Here is a 19,195-nt window from a genome sequence, read left to right as displayed (position 1 = left end):
AAAAAAATTTCGACGTTGTTCATTATCCGATGGAGAGATATCTTCAGTTGCGGCTTGTAACATTGGCCCACAAATTTAGGTATGTTTAGGACATATTTAGTAGTTTAAAAATAACACGCACTTGATGCTTTTGAGTGTATATGTGAAAGTGCATGTGATTTTTTTGGCTTTTCCTTAATTGTTGATGACTCTGAATATTGTGCAGGGAATAGCTGTAAAGATGGTAGCAGCAGGTGCTGAACATACAGTTGCTGTAACAGAGGATGGAAAGGTTTATGGGTGGGGCTGGGGTCGCTACGGAAACCTAGGTTTGAATGATAGGAACGACCGGCTTGTTCCAGAGGAAGTGGCAGCTATAAATGTATGTCTACGCGTTTCCTTTCTCTGATCATATGTATTAATATGTCTCTTCCTCAAATGTTGTCCAATGGGGATTTTTCTCAGATATTGATATCATTGTCATGCCTAGAAATCTTTTCTTACATTTATCATCAATTTACATATTCAAATTCATCCTCCAAAAAATTTCTGTTGCCACAAATATGATTTACTTGATTACAGGTCTGACCATATTGGAAATCCATCTAATGGAAAGGTTAATGAGCGAGTATAAATGTTGTAAATTTGTTTTGGAATGTTATGGAGAATGCTCTGTGAGAGGAGTCTTTCCGTCTTTATCCATGGCCATTGTGTAACTGTTGATGTTTACAAGCATACATTTCAACCAGCCAGGAAAATAGAAAAATGGGATTCGAAGCAAGAGTTTTGACAAATTTATAGTCTAATTAAGTAGAAAATATTGCATTTCCATTTTGCAGATATAGTGAGACATGATCAATGAAAATACATTTATCATATATTTCAAATGATATACATTCTTTATAAACTACTTTTGGCTATTTTGATTTTTGTGATGAGCAAAGTAAAGAGGTTGCCTTTTTTGGTTAGTCTCCAACATTGGTTTAAATGTTTTTTATTCATTTTAAGCTTGTGATCTATGTCTCTCTCTTTATATATATATATATATAGAGAGAGAGAGAGAGAGAGAGAGAGAGAGAAAATTGCCCATTCCTCATGTGGGTGTTACCTCCTAAAAACTCATTTATATGTGTAAAATTCCCAAGAACATAGTGAAAATGCAAGAAAAACTTAGAGGGGCATACTCACTGTCACCTTCGTACCCCCCTCTCTTACTTTAGGTTGGATTTTATTGAGCACAACAAGGGTATCCCTAAGTAGGATTGGTAAAATTATAACAAAAAGACTCAAGGTGATGTGAAGAGATAGATTAGCAAAACATTGATTTTGTAGTATAATTTAAGCCTAAAAATAGTGAAAGGGATGGAGGACAAGGGACTGGTGTCTGTCTAATGTTGGGCATGTTGCACACATCTTGTCACGGTTCCAAAGAAGTAGTTGTACCATTTTTTAAAAAAGTTCTGAAACATTAACCAACTGATTATTATGTGTCTCCTTGCACTGCTGCCTCTCTGCTCTGTGCTGCTCAGTCTCTAGCTCTCTTAGCCACTGCATCTGTTGAATCAAAACTCCATGTCACCAAATGAAACTCCACCATCCCGCTACCACTGATCATGGGGTCTCGTAGGAAGGTGATGATCCAAGAGGTGGGCTCGTCAAAGATCCTGCCCATTTGTAGCTCTATCGAACTACAGTGCTATATCCGCCTACCTCCCTCCTAGAGGTATCCTGGCTGTCATATTGAACTCCTCCTCCTGTTCGATCTTTGCAACTGCAACCTTTGGATCATGCTACTCATCCTTGTCCTTTATCTTCAAAGGACATTGGGATGCATAGTGGCCCATCTTGCCACATGTGAAGCACTTCACCTTGGAGACATCCTTTTTTCGTCTCTGTTGCCCCTATTGTCCCTTTGATGAAAGGGCTGCATTATCCTCTTCCTACACTTTGGGCTTCGACCCACTGTTGCTGCTGCTCCCATCAAGTTTGACCTTGAGTAGGTCTCTCCTCAGCTTTTCTTGTTTCAGAGCTACCCATGTCTCGTCCCAATTTAGTAACACTGCTCTGCACAGGATACTCTGGACAAAGATTTTCCACTCATCCGAGACGAATTTAGAGCCAGTCTCACTAACTCTAAATCCTGAGGTTTATGTCCCGCAACTGATAACTCATCACGGGTCTCCTTAAGTTTCGTGTGGAACGGACCCACATGTTCTTCCTTCTGCATCTGAGTACATCTTCTGCTGCTCGGAAGATCCCTAATACAATGTGGCCAAGGCATCCCACATCTCCTTAGCGGTTCCTTTGCTAGCAACATGGCACACCACGTGATCCTTGACTCCATCCGGGATCATCCTCTTCGCCTTAGCCATCTCAGCTTTGTACTTCTTCAATGGATCTGCATCTAATGGGACAACTACCACATTATCAACATACATCTTGAGGGCATGCTCATCTAGAAGGAAGGTCATTCTAGCCTTCTAAATGGCAGAGTTGGAAGCTCCGTCCAACCTGTCCTAATCCCTCAAGCCACTAGTTGCCATATCCTCCGAAAAAATGCCGAACAACTCCCTGTTTGTCCTTGCTGCGTACCTCCTAGGCTGACTTACGCACTCCCTGATGGCGCTGGTATGCTCTGCTCCTCTACTGCTCAACAATTGAGAAATACTGATTTCCTCGGCAAGAAATCACTGAGGAAGTATTCCCTCACTATGCTCATCTTCTTTCTTCTGACGTCTTTCAGCCTGGCAAAACTGCCCACTGAAAAATATGCGTCCCACCAACTGCTCCTTATGCTGAGGCTCAATGTTGCTTCCTATGCCATGACAAAATTCAAATTGGAAGCTCTTTCTCTCCGTCAACTCACTCCGAGAGAGACTACGTCGAATTTTTGGCCCTCCAGCTAGAATTGCGCAAACCCTCTGGGGTTTCGACTTGCTGCCTCTTGCAGCGTTTCGATTTCCCCTTTTGCTCTGCTCTAGGCTTTCTGGTTATGCTCTTCTTGTTGCCGCTGCACTAGCTCTAATACCATGTGAAAATTCCTAAGCCGAAATCCCTACTGCAGCAAACTGATGTTACTTCTCCTACTTGTTAATTCATGCAAGTTATTTGCTGTGTTCTACGATAAATTTCGAAGCAAATACATCTGTAGCCTTCAGTTAATTAACATATATGTGGAAACAAAACACTGAGCAGGAAAGAAAAATACAACACATAGTACATAGTTATTTTTGGACAAAACGTCCTTGGAAAAACCCAATGCGAGAAAACCGTTGCAACAACTCTGAGTGTTTTATTATTATGCAGGAGAAATTCCAAGTACAATTCTAGGATGCTCAACTAGCAATCCCATACAGAGAGAATACTGAACAAAAGACTGGTGAAATAATCTCACCCTGCCATTGGAGAATCAGTGACTGATCTTGCTGCACTAGAGGCACTGCGTCACCCTGGGCAGAGTATGCGTCACACCTCCTTGGTATTATGCTGCCTTTCCTCTGGATCCTCTACTGGCTGAGAAATCGACCTTCTGCCTTCCAAACTCACACCCTGTCTTCCGGCCACTGAATTTCGACTTTCCTCAGCAGGAGCTCGGCTTCCCCCCAAGGACTGCGTTGCTTCTGTGTGAGCCAACATCAACCTTCCTTTGGACGTCTTTCTGTTCTCCCTTTGCCTCATACTCTCCGGAAATTTGTTCTCTCGGATTCTCACTGCCCCTCCACTGCAAGATCTCCTCAAACGATTTTCGTCCTGAGAACTTCTCACTTCAAAAAATCGATTTTCTCAATCTCATTGTGTGTTTTCTAAATGACCCTCAAGCCCCTTATTATATCTTTCTGTTGGACAACCAACGACCTAGATTACATCTTAGTCAAAGGCTCAGATTGTTTTGGCTTGATCCGTGGCTTTTTCTAGAAGTTTCGCCCCTGATTAGATTAATACCCATTAATATTTTAATTTTCCTATGTTTTGTTGAAGTTTCTAAGTTTACTCAGTTAGAAACCCTCCATGCACTTTATCTGATTTATTCCTACCTACTTGTTATTTTTCTTAACAAGTTATTTACAATGTAAATACTGAAAATAAACACTAGTGCATGCTCAACATGTTATAGATCAGCGACTTAAAAGAAACAGAAACAAACACACCATATGACACCATTATTTTTGGACTAATGTCCTTGGAAAAAACCAATGTGGGAAAACCAGTGCAACGATCTGAGGGTTTTCTTATTAAGAAATATCAGAGTACAATCTAGGTGCCGAAACTGGCCTACCCAACAGAGAATTTCCTTGGCAGTAATACCTCTTTGTTTCTGACAAATCTTCTAGTTGAAACCCTGGATAATCCTTCCTGGCAGCTACTCAGCACAAATCTGCCCCAGAAACCCCAACGTTAGCCTCTCTCTGGACTGTGTTAACCCCTCTCTGCCTCATGCTGGTCTTGCGTCACCCCGGATGGGTCTGTGTCAGCCCTGAGAGTCCCTGCGTTAGCCCTCTAGCCCTCTGCGTCAGCAATGCTGGGCTCTCTGAGGCTTTGCATAGCGCCCAACTGCCTCTGCGTGGCCCTGCGTGAGCCCTTGCTGGCTCTGCGTCACTCTCCTTGGCTACTACGTTGCTCTCCTGACCCTATCTCTGCCTCTCTGTCTCTCTGTACTCAAATGCCTCGCAGCTACATCTCTTGATCACTAATTCTATCTCTTTTAGCAAATCCCGCTCTAGAGAATAGAATGACTGATCACTCTGGTGTATTCTCCAAGTGACCCTCGAGCCTCCTCTTATAATTTTTTTGTTGACATATCAATGACCGAGATTAAGTTCCTAATAAACGGCTAAGATTAGATCTGGCTTGATCCATGTGTTTTGGACCTTTCTAACACAGTTTCATATTAATACACATTAATATTTTATTTTCCCTAAGTTTAGATTTAGGGACTCCATTAAAAATATTAATTATTTTAATATCTCCTGAACTGTTTAGAATTTTCCCAAACCCTTTCTGGGTATTGGAGATCTCATGTGCCCTAACCTCTCCACCAAATTTCGTGGTTAGAGAACATCCGATGCTACCCTAAATCAACATGTTTAACTTAGGAACCCCATTAAAAATATTAATTATTTTAATAAAATCACTTTTGGGTGGAATTTCCCAAAACGCTTTCTTGGTTCTTTGGAATCCCTGTGCCAAAGCATCCCTGCAAATTTTGAGGCTTACACATCTGATGCCACCCCAAATCAACACGTGGTCCTATGGCTTTTGCTTCTTTGAGTGGCTATTTGTATTATGTATCTTTTATTGATGACTTCTCCAGAAAATGTTGTGTGTATTTCATGGAAAATAAGAATGAGACCTTTGAGAAATTCAAAGAATTTAAAGCCCTAATGAAAAATCAAACTGATAAGAAGATTAAAACTCTTAGGTTTGATAATGGGGGGGAGTATGAATACCATCCTTTTGTTGATTTCTGTAAAGAACATGGCATAAGAAAACAATTGACTGCTTCTTATAATCCTCAACAAAATGGAGTAGCTAAGAGGAAAAATAGAACCTTTGTTGAAGCCTGCAAAGTAATGATGTTTGACAAAGACCTTCCTATCTGTATTTGGGCTGAAGCTACTAGGACAACTATTTACATTCAAAACCATATCCATTCTCAAGGATAAAATACATGTGGAAGTCTTCTTTGGAATCAAGCCTGATGTAAGCCACTTTAGAGTCTTTGGTTGCCTAGTTTACATTGATGTTCCCAAGGACAAGAGTTCCAAACTAGAAGCCTCCGGGATAAAAGGCATATTTGTGGGATACAGTGAGTCATCCAAAGCCTACAGAGTTTATATACCTGGTCAAAGAAAAATTGAGGTGAGTCAGGATGTCATCTTCCATGAAGAAGCAACCTTTAGAAAGTCTAAAGAACTTCAGCGTGAAACTGAAAATGAGCCTACCTCTCCTTTTGCTGAAAATTTAGGTTTAGGGAATTAGAGGGAGAGAAACCAAGATGATCCCATTGATCATGACTTGTCTCTTGAGCCTGCTAAAGTCCTAGAAAAATCACTTGAAGAAGCTCAAGTTAAAAGAAAATCATCTTGGGCCAGGGAAATTCTACAAGAAGAAAATATAGCTACTCCCAAAGGCACATTTAGGGAAAGCAAAAGGCCTCACAGGTAAGGTGGTTATGGTGGTTATGTACCATACCCCTCCTCCCACTGCAAACGACTCTTGGCATTCCTCAGTTCCATCTTTGGATTCTTTGCCTCCACTGGTGGCTCTTTCAACGCTATATGCAGAATTATTACCACCAAACGCTACCGCTCTCCATCCAACCATAACGTTGTCTCCATATCCGAGCATGGTTTCCGTAGCCCATAACACTATGCTTTGTTTATGCTGTACTCTGTGGCTACCCGCGGAAACGTAAAGGTGTGAAGGAGTGAAATAACGGAGCTAAAGATTGGGATTAGAACAATTGAAGACTATAAGGCGAGAATAATTACACAGACAGAGAAGCAAGAAGACTATTACATGGTGAGATGCAAAAGAACGTAGCAGCAAAGCACAGTCGTTGGATCAGTGAAATCAACGAACGAGAATGAGGGAGATAGACGACTAGGATTAAGTCGCGTAAAATAAAGTTAAGAAATGAAGAGATCAGATTAAGCCACGTGTTAGTAGAATAATGGAGCAGTCTTTGTAGGCGGTAAGCAGTATTGCGCGCGCCCTAAACACTGTAAATGGTATTTTGCAAATTTTCGTGATTAACCTGAGGGGTTGAGACGTAGCACACGATAGAAAGAGGAAACCACTTTTCTCGCGCACTCTCAACACTTTATGCATCGTGCAAGATTTCACACGAGATTACGCGATCACCGTTGGATTGAGGTAGGAGAAATAAACAGTGGAGATTGGCTTAGGCTAGTTGGCACGAGTTATTGCGTGATAACCGTCAGATTGAGGAATGAGATTGACGACGAAGATTTAATGCGCTAAGGAGAGCATCGATATATGTGCAAAGGTTTGTGGAATGGAAGAAAGGTAAGTTTTAAGTGTGGTTTATGAAATATCTCTATTATATGGGAAATAAGCAGGATTAATGTTTAAGTTGAGTTTTAACCAAAGTCTAAAATCCATGGTATGGTTAATATGTGTGGGTAATAAGAATTAACCAAAGATTATGAAGGATTTATAAGGACTTTGGATAGTTAAATCAAACGTTTCTGCATAGAGTTTATGGAAGGAACATTAAACCTTGACTTGTGAAGGTTTTACTAAGTATGGAATTTTAAAATTCCTCGGACATGTATATGACATGCATTTTATATGCATACTGTGGGTATGTGCGGCTTAGGTTGCATCATTGTCAAAAGTTGCATTGTATGGTGATTTGTCTCCAGCTGAAAGCATTCTCTGTTGTGGAAAGCATCCGAGTGTCATTTTGGATATGGGTATTATAATCATGGTGGATAGTAATGACAAAATGTTTTAAAACTATTGAGTTTGAATCCATACATCTTCACGCCTACGCATTTGAGTCCCAATAGCATTCTACTCCACTCTACAGCAGCATCAAAGACAGCGTCTACCCCATCAATATCACCTGCTTGGAGGAGTATTGTGGCTACAGGGTGCAGACTGGAGTCAAGGTAAAAGTGGCAGATGAGAAAGAAATTTGGCAGACTGTTGAAATTGACGGAAATCGTGGGGAAGCGGTGATCGTTCGATCAAAGGAGATCGACGTGTATCACATCAGAACATGCAAGCAGGTTAACATTTTAAATGAACGTGATGTGGTTATTAAAAAGAGTTTAAGGCTCAGATTAAAATGGTAAGTGGTATATCGCGTGGGTAATAAAATGGTAAATGGTATTTGTATGAAGTGCGCGATGAACCGTGGTGGTGCCACGTAGCACGAGAAAACCAGAAATCTTGCACGCTCTCAACTTGATATCGGTCATGCAAGAAGCTGCCCGAGATTGCGCGATAGTTGTTCAATTGGACGGGTCACATCGACGGTAGAGATTGTCTGGACTAGTTGCCGAGCAGACGATGCCATATCCATTGATCTGAAGGAAGAAATCAATGATGCAGATTGAAGCGCCTGACAAAAGGGAAAGTCAAAGAAAGGACTGACGGTGATTGGTCAGGTAAGTCAAAAAAAGGTACAAAATCTATGTAACGCGTAGCTTTACATCCCGGGCCATTATATGTCAGGTATTGGAAGAATCGCAGTGGTGGTGGTGATGAATAGTTTAACGATTGAACATTGTATGCTGGTTCACATAATCATGACAGAAGGTTAAACGCTTGGTATCACTGCCATCATGTTGTCTCAGTCTTGGTGCCTCCACAACGGAAGATAAAACACTCGTCGACCTTCTCTATTTCTAAAACACTCTGTAAAGAACACTGTAACGCCATCAACTGGTATCCAAGGATCACTACTTACTTCTCGACACAACCATTCGATGCATGCTTGGCCAGTGTAAATTTGTGAACAAATTTTAAAGTGTAAGTTTGACATTGGAAAAAATGACTCAAATTGGTGAAGTATTAGAGTTCTTAAAAACTCTGATACATTCTTTTGATCATGATAAAGTAAGAATCAACAAAGTTTCTCTTGTTGACATTAGAACTTGTTTGCAAAATGCACAAGACAAGATTGAATTTTTGCAGCTTGAATCTCAACTACAGCAGGAAGAATTACAAAAGTGGAGTCATCTTTCTGAACCTGTTTCTGTTCAGCAGATTGAAACAAACTCCCATAAACAGCAAGACAATAATGTTACGGTTGATTCAGATCCAGTGCCCGATAAAGCAGTAGAGTTACATGCAGATGCAGAAGTTCAGTTTGCACTTCGCTAGCCCATCTCAGACCTTGGGAAGAGCTTGTCAGCAACAGGCACAAAACAGGTCTTGGATATGACAAGGAGGTTTCCTTTCATATTCCAGATTACTCAAAGCCCATTCAGTTAAAGAGTGTTGGATTCCTTCATGACAATTCACCTTCAACTGTTCCAGATTCTGCTCCTCTTCCACATCAAGCCACAATAAGTTGTTAAATGCAAACATTGTGACTGAGTTGGCCATATGAAAGATCATTGTTTTGATCTTCATCCATGTAAGCACTGTCATAAAACCAGTGATTCTTCAAACAGATGCTTCAGAAATAAATCTCCTACAGGAACAAAGATTCATCTTGGATGGATCGCTTCTTGGCAATGGGCACCAATAGCCAAGAAGATATTCCAGTCATATGTCAGAACTTGTTCTAGAGTAGTGAACAGTCTTGTAGTTGAATTTTCTCCATCTTCTCACCTTGTATCTGACAAGGGGGGAAATGATGGTCATCTACAAGCTTCAAAGCCACATCAATGGAACCTGAGCCACAACCTGCCATACCAGATTCAGAGTTGTAGCCAAGAGACAAAGATGCCCTTGATCATGCCTTCAGTTGGTGGTGCCTCTTCAAAGAATTTGGGACACTTCCTCTAGCAGAAGACTTCAGCTTCTTGCTAGTTTTGGAAGACTTCCAGGAATTGCATTAAGCATTCTAGAGTTGTTGGTCATCCTTAAACCATCACAGGTTGAGACCTCCCTTTTCAGGTTGAGGTTCTCCCTTTTATGCGGGGTGAGACCTCCCTTTCATGGTTGAAGGTTTCCCTCTTCAAAACATCAGGAGCACTTCCTCTAGCAGAAGACCTAAGCTTCATGCCAGACTTGGAAGAGTTTTGGGAACTGCACTAAGCATTCCAGTGTTGGTGGTCATCCTTAAACCACCTCCCTTATACCAACATTTCAGAGAGCACATTCAGCCTAGTGCTGCCATGCATTTTTGCACGTTTTGTATTACAGCTCTCTTCTTGGACTCATACATAACCCTTCGGATTAAGGGGGGGAATGTTGGACACCTAATCCTCTAAGGGTTGGTGTGGAAGCTGAATAGTCTAAGGAAGTCCAAGAGACCTTGGAATACGAAACCAAAGGTCATATGAATGTACTATAAATGTATATCATTTGTTAATAATAGATAGACTCTCATGTTTATCTTAATATTCTGTCGCTGCCATGTATGTGTTTAACAACTTTCAATTAGTGCTTGACCTATAAAACAAATTTCTTGGGCAAGAAACCCAAGCTCAATAATAATAATAATAATCATTTTTTGGTCTTTTACAAAATACAAGAATGAAAAGTACATTTCATATTTATGAAGACCAAACGTAGTTACATCAGCATTAAAGTAAACTGGAGATAGAACATAAATATAAATTGCAGAAGACAAGCCAAGACAAGAGGACAAGATGTGGCGCTAGCCAGGGACAAACCCTTGATCAATTCTTCTTATATGTTCTTCAATAATTCAGCAGAGAGAGAGAGATAGTACATATACATCAGAAGTCAACACTTTGACTTGACTAGATAAGAGCAGAGATCTTCACCATGAAGATGACACAATGCAGTTATACACCTGACAACGAGGACTGCAGCTCGAAGAGCAGCATTCAATATTCAACTGATTTGCAGCATAAGGTCCTTCAAGGTGAGACCCTTACATCATCATGTTGCTCATTGTCAGTTGAACCAACCCATGACACTAGCTCTGTCCATCTTATATTACAGCAACATTAAACAGTCCTCTAATGGCTTCAGCAACATGACAGCTCCATATATATTATGCTAATGATCTGAGCACTTAAATACTCATACGAAATATTGACTGTGGTGTTATGGCCTGCGGCCTAACACACAGTCTTCCTCTGCTGCTCACTAGGAAGTCTGTACCTTCATACGGTCAGCTCTTCAATCTGCCTTCTATTAATGACGAAGTTCCACCAATGTCACTGAACATAGGCCTATATTAATTTGCCCTCTAACAGTCCCCTTTGCTGCTCCAAAGGTTTCCAACCAAGGTCTTCAACACAGTGATTTCTCTCATAGAATTTACTGTTCATAATATTCATTAAGTTCATACCCCTTTCTCCATCCAAGTGACTGTACTATTATCAACACAGTTCTAACATATGCTGCCTTGCTGGACAGACTTAAACATATACCCTTCGGCACTCTTCTCCATGTCATACAACCCACTTTCAGACCTTCCATCATCGGCCTGAAGCTTGACGCTGTTGCTGTCCAAATCTGAGGTCATATTAAGCATCTTTTAGCTGAGGAAAGACTCCTCCATGGCTGCGGCTGGGGCATGCTTGAATAGTCTTTTTTTTGACTGTGTTAAGGGCTCCCCTTTCCAGCGTATACTTGCTGCATAGAACTCTCATTGACTGCCTTTGAGGACTGTGGTTAGGGTAGCATACAGGCCTCTTGAGATAGCGTATTAGAAGACTGCGTCAAGGGAGATAAGGCCTCCTATTTCCAACGTATAAGAGTCTTCTTAAATTGCGGATATAGGGCAACATCTTAGTGCGGAATAAGGCCAGCAGTTAGGGCGTATATGGACTGTGACTAGGGCACGAACAGAACTGCGGCTAGGGCTCTTTTGATCAGCGTATAGGTCTCTCTCCTTAGGGCTGCGTATAGGTGCCTTTTAGGACAGCAGATAGGGTCTCTTCTAGACCAGCGATTAGATCTTTCCTTGCTGCGTTATGTAGGCTTCCTTCACCATTCTAGATCTCCCTTCCTTTCTGCGTCTAGGGCTTCTTCATTAGGGCAGCGTAGATCTCCATGAGGGCAGCGTAGATCTCTATTAGGGCAGCGTAGATCCTTTCTCCATCGGGGCAGCATTATCCCTTAGGCTCTTTCCTCCTATTAAAACCCAAAGACAAGTAGTGATGAAGAGATCCCAAGTGAGTGTGTAGAAATGACTTGAAGGCTACCTCTATTTATACTAAAACGTTCAGCACAAGTGGGGTTTGTTTGGTTGCTGGCCGACCTTAACGAATTGTCCCATAACACAAATAAATTCTTATCTCCATGAATACTTATCGGAATCGCATGATCTTTAGATCAATCCTACACCTCTCGATGAGAGGGATCCAAGAAAAATATCAGCTGCCATTAATAAGATGACCCACATGGAGTTTGGCCCTAGTTGCCAATTTTAACACTATAGGCACTTTCAATTTGTTTCTTGCGATTAAAGTCCCAAGTAGTCGAGTTTTAGTTTCTTGGCTAATTATAGTTGAGTCATTTTCAAGTGTTTTATGTCCCTTTGTTTATCATAGAAACCAAAAGTTAGCAAGGTAGGTAATCTTATGTAGCAATATTCCTAGGAAAGGGTATAAATGCTAATTGAATTTGACAAGGTTTTTGAATTTATTTCAGATCTAAAATGTTTTTTTACAAAAGAACTTGGTGAACTCTCGAAATAAGATGACATTAATTTTCTATTTTACATTCGGAGAATCACATATTTGTGCTGTCTTTTAAAAATGTTTTGAAAAAGATAGTCATATGTTAATTATCATAACCGATATTTTTCTTCAGTTTGGTTGTGGGTCTCTTGCTTTTTATGTTCTCATGGATGTGTTTTGTCCTTTACTATTTTTGTAGGGAGAAAAGTTTACCATGGTTGCTTGTGGATGGCGCCACACTATTGCAATCTCTGATTCTGGCAGTTTGTACACGTATGGTTGGAGTAAGTATGGACAACTGGGTCATGGCGATAATGAAGATCATCTTGTTCCATGTCGTGTCGAGGGCTTAAGGAATGCTCACATAACTCAGGTTTGTATTATGTTTCCTAATATCATTTGTAGTATAAGCTCTTTGAGACTAAGCAAAATTTAATTTGTTATATTTCTTATTTCTATTAGTAATTAAGTATTGATTATTGGAAAAATGTTTGTTTTAGTATTAATGGAAACTTAAAAGATTTTCTATATAAAAACTTCGCCCAAAATATCAGATTAAAACTAGAATAATGTTAATTTAAAAAAAGAAAATGATGGGGAAATTGGTTTAACAATTTCTGACACAGAGAATACTTCAAAATTGAGTAGCCTAATGTATCTAAAGGATCTTGAGGTTGACTAGGGATAGTAGTGACTAACAAGAGTGATATTTGACATTGAGTAGGTTTCCATGCCCTAACTGGGCATGTAGTCCATTCTTGGTCACCTATTTTATGATTTCACTATGTGTTTTGCCTATCTTTTGGGTACTGTTGTCGCAGTTCCCAAAATGGTCTAATAATTGTACATGTATACATTGTGTTTTTTCAACAATATATGAAGTCCATTCTTGGTCTCTTCGGTGGTGATTTCCTTTGTGCACGACATATTTTGTGCTTAGTAGTCCATTAAAAGTAGAAGGTTTGAAGCATTACCATCCAAAATTTATAGTAGAGAAGGTTTCTAGCATTTTCTCTCCCATATTGCTCCTCGGTGACCTGCTTGTGAATTGTTGACGAGAATGCTTAAATAAACATTTTGGTATTAGGATTTTATGTTGTCAGTGGCATGTGATTTAGATAGGTCTTATAATGTATGTGATTATACAATACACTCCATTATTACCTATACTAGACTTAATACCATTTTCAAATCTGATTTTAAAAGAAGAGATCAATTTTTGGATTTGCTCATATAAGTAAAAATATCTCCAAGCAAACATAAATGCTTTAAAGAATAAATCTAGGGAAATTTTTATTTATGATTTCAATGAAAGATGCTTGATAACAACTCCTAACTGAAATAAGCAGGTCTAGACAACAAATTTATGAATGTTAATGATGATCAGACTTGAGTAATGAAATTTAAAATAGAGATAATTGATAAATCAACTTTATATGTCAATTAAATAAAATAAGAGAGAATTTTGGATTTTAGATATTTGATGGCTTTTGTGGGAGAGAGTAGTGCAAAATCCTTGGGCTATTGGGTTGAAGAAAAAAATTCCTCCCAAATGGCTTATTTTCTAGACGATTAGATGTTAATTTCTCTTAGGGCTATATTGTTCTTTGCTATAGATAATTGCATTTCATCATTTACATATTGAATTCACCCAACATCATCATATCATTATTCAATTTTACATTCTTATTCAACAACATATGCACTATACAGAAAGAACAATATTATCATCAATGCAGCGGAACATAATGTTGGAATTTCTAAGTCTTACTCGTTAGAAACTCTTCATGTACTTTATTGATTTATTCCGACCTACTTGTTTTGTTAATTAACAAGTTATTTAGCATGTAAATACTGGAAATAAATACAAGTACATGCTCAACGCATTATAGATCATCAACTGAAGGTAACAGAAACAAGCACACAAGTGACACTGTTGTTTTTGGACTAATGTCCCCGGGAAAACCCAATGCGGGAAAACCAATATAGTTATCTGAGGGTTTGATTTATTAAGCAGTTTCAGAATACAATCTGGGTGCCAAATTTGTCTAACCCAACAAAGAAGAAATATCAGCAGTAGTACCTCTCTCCTCGGAAGCAGGTATTCTGGCTAAACCCCAGATAAACACTCTGGTAGCTTCACAACTGCAATTTTCCCCACAAAACCCCAGCGTCAACCTCTAGGGATTGCGTCAGCTATCTCTGGCCCAACGTTAGCCCAACGTCACTCTGTCTTGCCCTGCGTCAGCCTCTGGAGGCACTGCGTGAGTCCTCTAGCCCTCAACGTCACTCACGCTAGCCCTCTGAGGCATTGCGCAACTCCTGGCTGGCTCTGCCTGAACCCTTGGCTGGTTCTACGTCCCTCTCTCTGGCTACTGCGCTGATCCTCCTGGTGCTATCTCTGCCTCTCTACTTCTGTATTCACCGTCCCTCAGCTACAACTCTGATCACTCTCTCAACTTTCTCAACAAACCCAACCCCAGAAAGTCGAAATCTTGATCTCTTGGTGTGTTCTCCAAGTGATCCTCAAGCCTCCTCTTATACTTTTTTCGTTGACAAATCAATGGCTAAGATTAGATCTTGCTTGATCCATGACTTTTGGACCATTCTAACACAATTTTATATTAATTCACATTAATATTTTATTTTCCCTAAGTTTAGACTTAGGGACTCCATTAAAAATATTAATTATTTTAATATCTCACAAACTGTTTAGAATCTGGCCAAACCCTTTCTGGGTATTGGAGATCTCATGTGCCTTAGCCTCTCCACCAATTTTCGTGGCTAGAGCACATCCGATGCTACCCCAAATAAACACATAAAGGAACAATAGAAGAAAAACATTCACACATAGAGACTCTAGGATTGGTTGGAGACTAGGGGAAACATGAGAAATCCGAAGTGTGGAAGTTAATCGATTTCTCTTCTTATGACATTATCTTGTGATGTTTCATTATTGTTATTCTTTCATTTGATTTATCTTTTCTTTATCATCAAGACTAATGTCAAACAACAAATAGTAGAGGACACGAGATGTAGGCATGCAACCAGGGAAAAACCCCACTCTAGGGGAAAACCCAATCAAAATTCTTCCTTCAGTAGATTCAAAAACAAGATGAGACGACCAAGACCTTCACAACCTATACTAGAGACTCCCTCCATCAAGTCAACCTTGTGATTAGTATTGCATTCTTCAATGTGTTCTTCCTGCCCTCGATCCTGTGATGACTGCCCCAAACTCAAATCTCGGTCCTGCAATAATCCGAGTTTCCTCACTGTAATACACCAAGTCTTCATTGTAATATTCGGACTTCATCACTGAGGTAGCACTGAACTTCTTCACTGCAATAGCACCGAGCTTCTACACTGTGATAGTACCGAATTGCACTTGCTTTAGAACTCATCACTCTTAATTTGATCGAACTTCTTTTCACTGTGGTATATCGAAATGAACCTTCTTTTGAGATTTACACCGAACCCATACTTGAGATTTCCGCACTGGTCTCTGAGATCCTGCGAGTTCATTCCTTTGAAATCCAAGCTCGTATCTATGCTTGATGCGAAGTCCTTAGGCTTGTATATATAGTTGTCTGTCCATTATAAATAAGCAGACATGAGTTCTTGAATAGAGGTGTCTCTATATGAGGCCGTCATGAGTTCATTGAGGGACGCTGACTTGATGATGAGTTCAACATCAAGGAGACTTTGATGGAGGAGTCTTTTACCATACATATTTCGACTTTTAACTCAAGTAAACAATCCTAAAACCTACAATGGAGGTTTGACCTATAACAATTGACCCAAGCATGAAACCCATGCTTTAAAAAGTCAATAAAAATAATAATAAAATTTCTTTTTGCTTTCTTTTGACAAATATATTTCATTTTGACTTAAGTACAATTATGAAGACCGAACCTAGTTACATTCTTCAACACTCCCTCTTAACTAGGGAGGTATTCATATTTACATATAACCATAGAGGTACATGGAAAATCTTAAAACACATAATCTATGAAGAAGTTTAGGCACCGTAATGCCATGGAATAGATTCTTGACCAGGGAAATCTATGCAAGGTCTCCCAACAATTTAGGCACCACAATGCCACAGACTAGATTCTTGACCAGGGAAATCTTTCAGAGTGGGACTACGATGTACTCAAGATTTCAGCCTCTCTAGGTACCATCAGACTTGCTAACCATCAACCCAAGGATCTAGATGTGTAACTAAGGTCAAAGCTCTATGACCAACAGCACCCTCCCAACTTTGGGACCTAGACATCAACACAAAGTGCCGACCAGATGTCCTCCCAAGCAATGCTTCACTCAGAAAGCCTCAACACTCCTTGATCCAGCAGATCAAGGAAAACAATGTGAAAATTTCTGAATCTAATACATTAGAAACCCCTACTGCAATATCTGGTTTACTATCTCCTACTTGTTCTTTACGTTAACAAGTTATTTATTAACATAAACATCGAAGTAAACACAATTGCAGCGTTCATGAATATACGTATCAACAACTGAAACAAACTGAGACAACATAAGGGACACCATTATTTTTGGACAATTGTCCCTGGAAAAACTTAATTCGGGGAAACTGGTGCAGCATATATGAGGGTTTTATAATTAAGCAGATTTCTGAATACAACTAGGGTGCCAAAAATGGCTCACCCTTCAGAGAATACCCTTGGCTTGCTGACCCACATCCACTGTTTCTTACTGTACTGTTGCCCATGACATTGCCACTGTGACTGCTATATCTATATTACAACTCCCTCTCAATATGTTGCATCATGTTGCCCATAGCACTGCGACTGCTAATTGCTGCACTGCAACTCAGTGACTGAGAAGTAACTAACTGACTTCACCCAAACACCGACATCCCAAGATAACTTGCACACATCAATCCAAGCAAGATGGTAAGTATAAATTAATATTAATTCAATATGGAAAATAAATTAAACACAATAGCAATAGCATGAAAGGACATCACCTCATAACGCCAAGAGCAATGTTGCATGAAGTGGGGATGGAACGGGGATGTTTTTGCAATCAGGGACGCGGAAGCGTCATTTTCCAAAAATCTAGGAAGCGAAGCGTCTACTATATATATATATTTATATTTTGTTGCATTTATATTCTAAACAAACATCCCAAATACCAAATTAGTTGTAGAAGGCAACAAAACATGCATATTTTTGCATAAATCAATTTAGATATGGCATCCATAATTCCATTGTACATCAATGATTAATTATTCGAGCATCAACCCTCTATATTCTAGCAATTACAAACATACATCAAGTTTTTAAGCATATTATAAAACATAAAACATTTAAGCATATTATAAAACATAAAGCATAGAGCATATTATGATTTATCTAGCAAGTGAGAAACTGTCAACATTTGTCATGTCTAAAATTGAAATAATAATGTTTATAAAATAGGTCACTTGGTCACCGCCAAGACAAAAATGTTCAAATTCACAACAAGCCTACAACTCTAATGATTAATCTATGACAAAAGTAGTAAATTGTGAATATATCTACGAAGAAAATGTGGTGGTGGGCCTCCACATGGTGGCAATGAAGAAGATGGTGCTTGTGGAAGTTATGGCACTGAAGCTGATGAAGACGAACCCCCTGCTGTTGGTGTTGAACCATGGAACCTAGGAACCAACAGACTAGGTGGGGTGGCATCTCAACTCGATCATCATCATCGTGGAATCGCTCAGAATATTCATACAAAAAAAAAACACTAGTTAACAAAAAAATTAAAAACAGGAATTAGAGAAATGCTTTATAAGAAAAATTCATACCACAATGGACATACCTGGATAAGAGCATTCTCTAATTGCTCTAATCACAACAGTCCATCCTTCACATTGGGCTCCTTTGGATTCCTGTCCCAAACCTTAAGGTCTTTATTAGTCTTTGCATCATCACAGTAATGGGACAACAATCACAAGTTGTAGTGAACATAAAGCAAGCTCTCTCCCCGGTTGAAACTCAACATGTTCCTTTTAACACCGTGGATGAAAGAATAAGAGCTCCAACACCTCTTTGCAGGAGAAGTGTTTACCACCTGTGATAGCACCCGTAATGCCTAATGCCAAAATCTGTAGAAGTGTAGTAGCACCTCCATGCATGTTCCACCACTCAAGAGAAGAAAAAGTCTCTCGACCTTTAATTGCATGCATGCTCCCAAATGGACCAGTGCTAAGCGTATATTTGCTCAACTGTCTCCGTACCATGGCAGCCTCCTCATCAGGGACTAATTTAGTCAATGTAATCATATATTTTTTGTGAACCTCTTGATCTTGATGTGGTTTCTCTTGCTCACCCCCCCAGGTGTTGGTTTTGAAAGCCATGATGGATGATAGTATTTAGGTGTCAAAACATATGCTAGTGCATGCAATGGAACATTTAGCATTTCCCTTTGGTTTTCCACCTTTGCATGAATATAATTGTACAACGTGATATCTCTTGGCTCAACATCATGCTATCCATTTGCTCATACACCTACCCAATTATTGGTCTGTTTGAATGTCCAACTTGATCATGTAATAAATTTGTTTGGTGAATTGCAAAACATATTTACCCTGTGACCAAAAGTACATGTCAAGAATAGTGTCCTTGGCTACATTAGCACCATCTCTATCAGTGTTAATTTCCTCCCATGATTCAGCGCACAACATATTAGTTAAAGCTTGTCTCACCTGCACTAGCCACCTAAAGGTTAGGTAATAACTGGCAAATTTTGTTTTTGAAAGTTTAAGCAACTACAACTTGGAGTAAGTGCCATAGAAGTAGTGTACCCTTGTATGCCTTTTGATGAATTTAATGAGTTGCTTCCCTCTCCTGTAAACTCATTAATCCACCAACATTCTTTATTCTTCACAATATCATGCATCA

General features: G+C 39.6%; 1 protein-coding gene across 2 annotated transcripts in view; it reads left to right on the top strand.

The window, feature by feature from the left end:
• UVR8 (Regulator of chromosome condensation (RCC1) family protein) overlaps positions 1–19,195 on the top strand; it is a 430,618-nt gene that overhangs the window by 188,636 nt on the left and 222,787 nt on the right. For both annotated transcript variants that reach the window (XM_089392986.1, XM_089392985.1), the window contains exons 5-6: positions 206–361; positions 12,481–12,654. In XM_089392986.1, the coding sequence (XP_089249112.1) occupies positions 206–361; positions 12,481–12,654 (330 nt within the window). The remainder of the gene's footprint in view (positions 1–205; positions 362–12,480; positions 12,655–19,195) is intronic.

This window comes from Pinus tabuliformis, chromosome 1_1 (assembly GCF_031772625.1).
Source record: "Pinus tabuliformis cultivar Carrire ecotype Pingquan chromosome 1_1, CPIR1, whole genome shotgun sequence".
Classification (NCBI taxonomy): domain Eukaryota; kingdom Viridiplantae; phylum Streptophyta; class Pinopsida; order Pinales; family Pinaceae; genus Pinus; species Pinus tabuliformis.
This window is presented reverse-complemented; position numbering and strand designations above follow the sequence as displayed.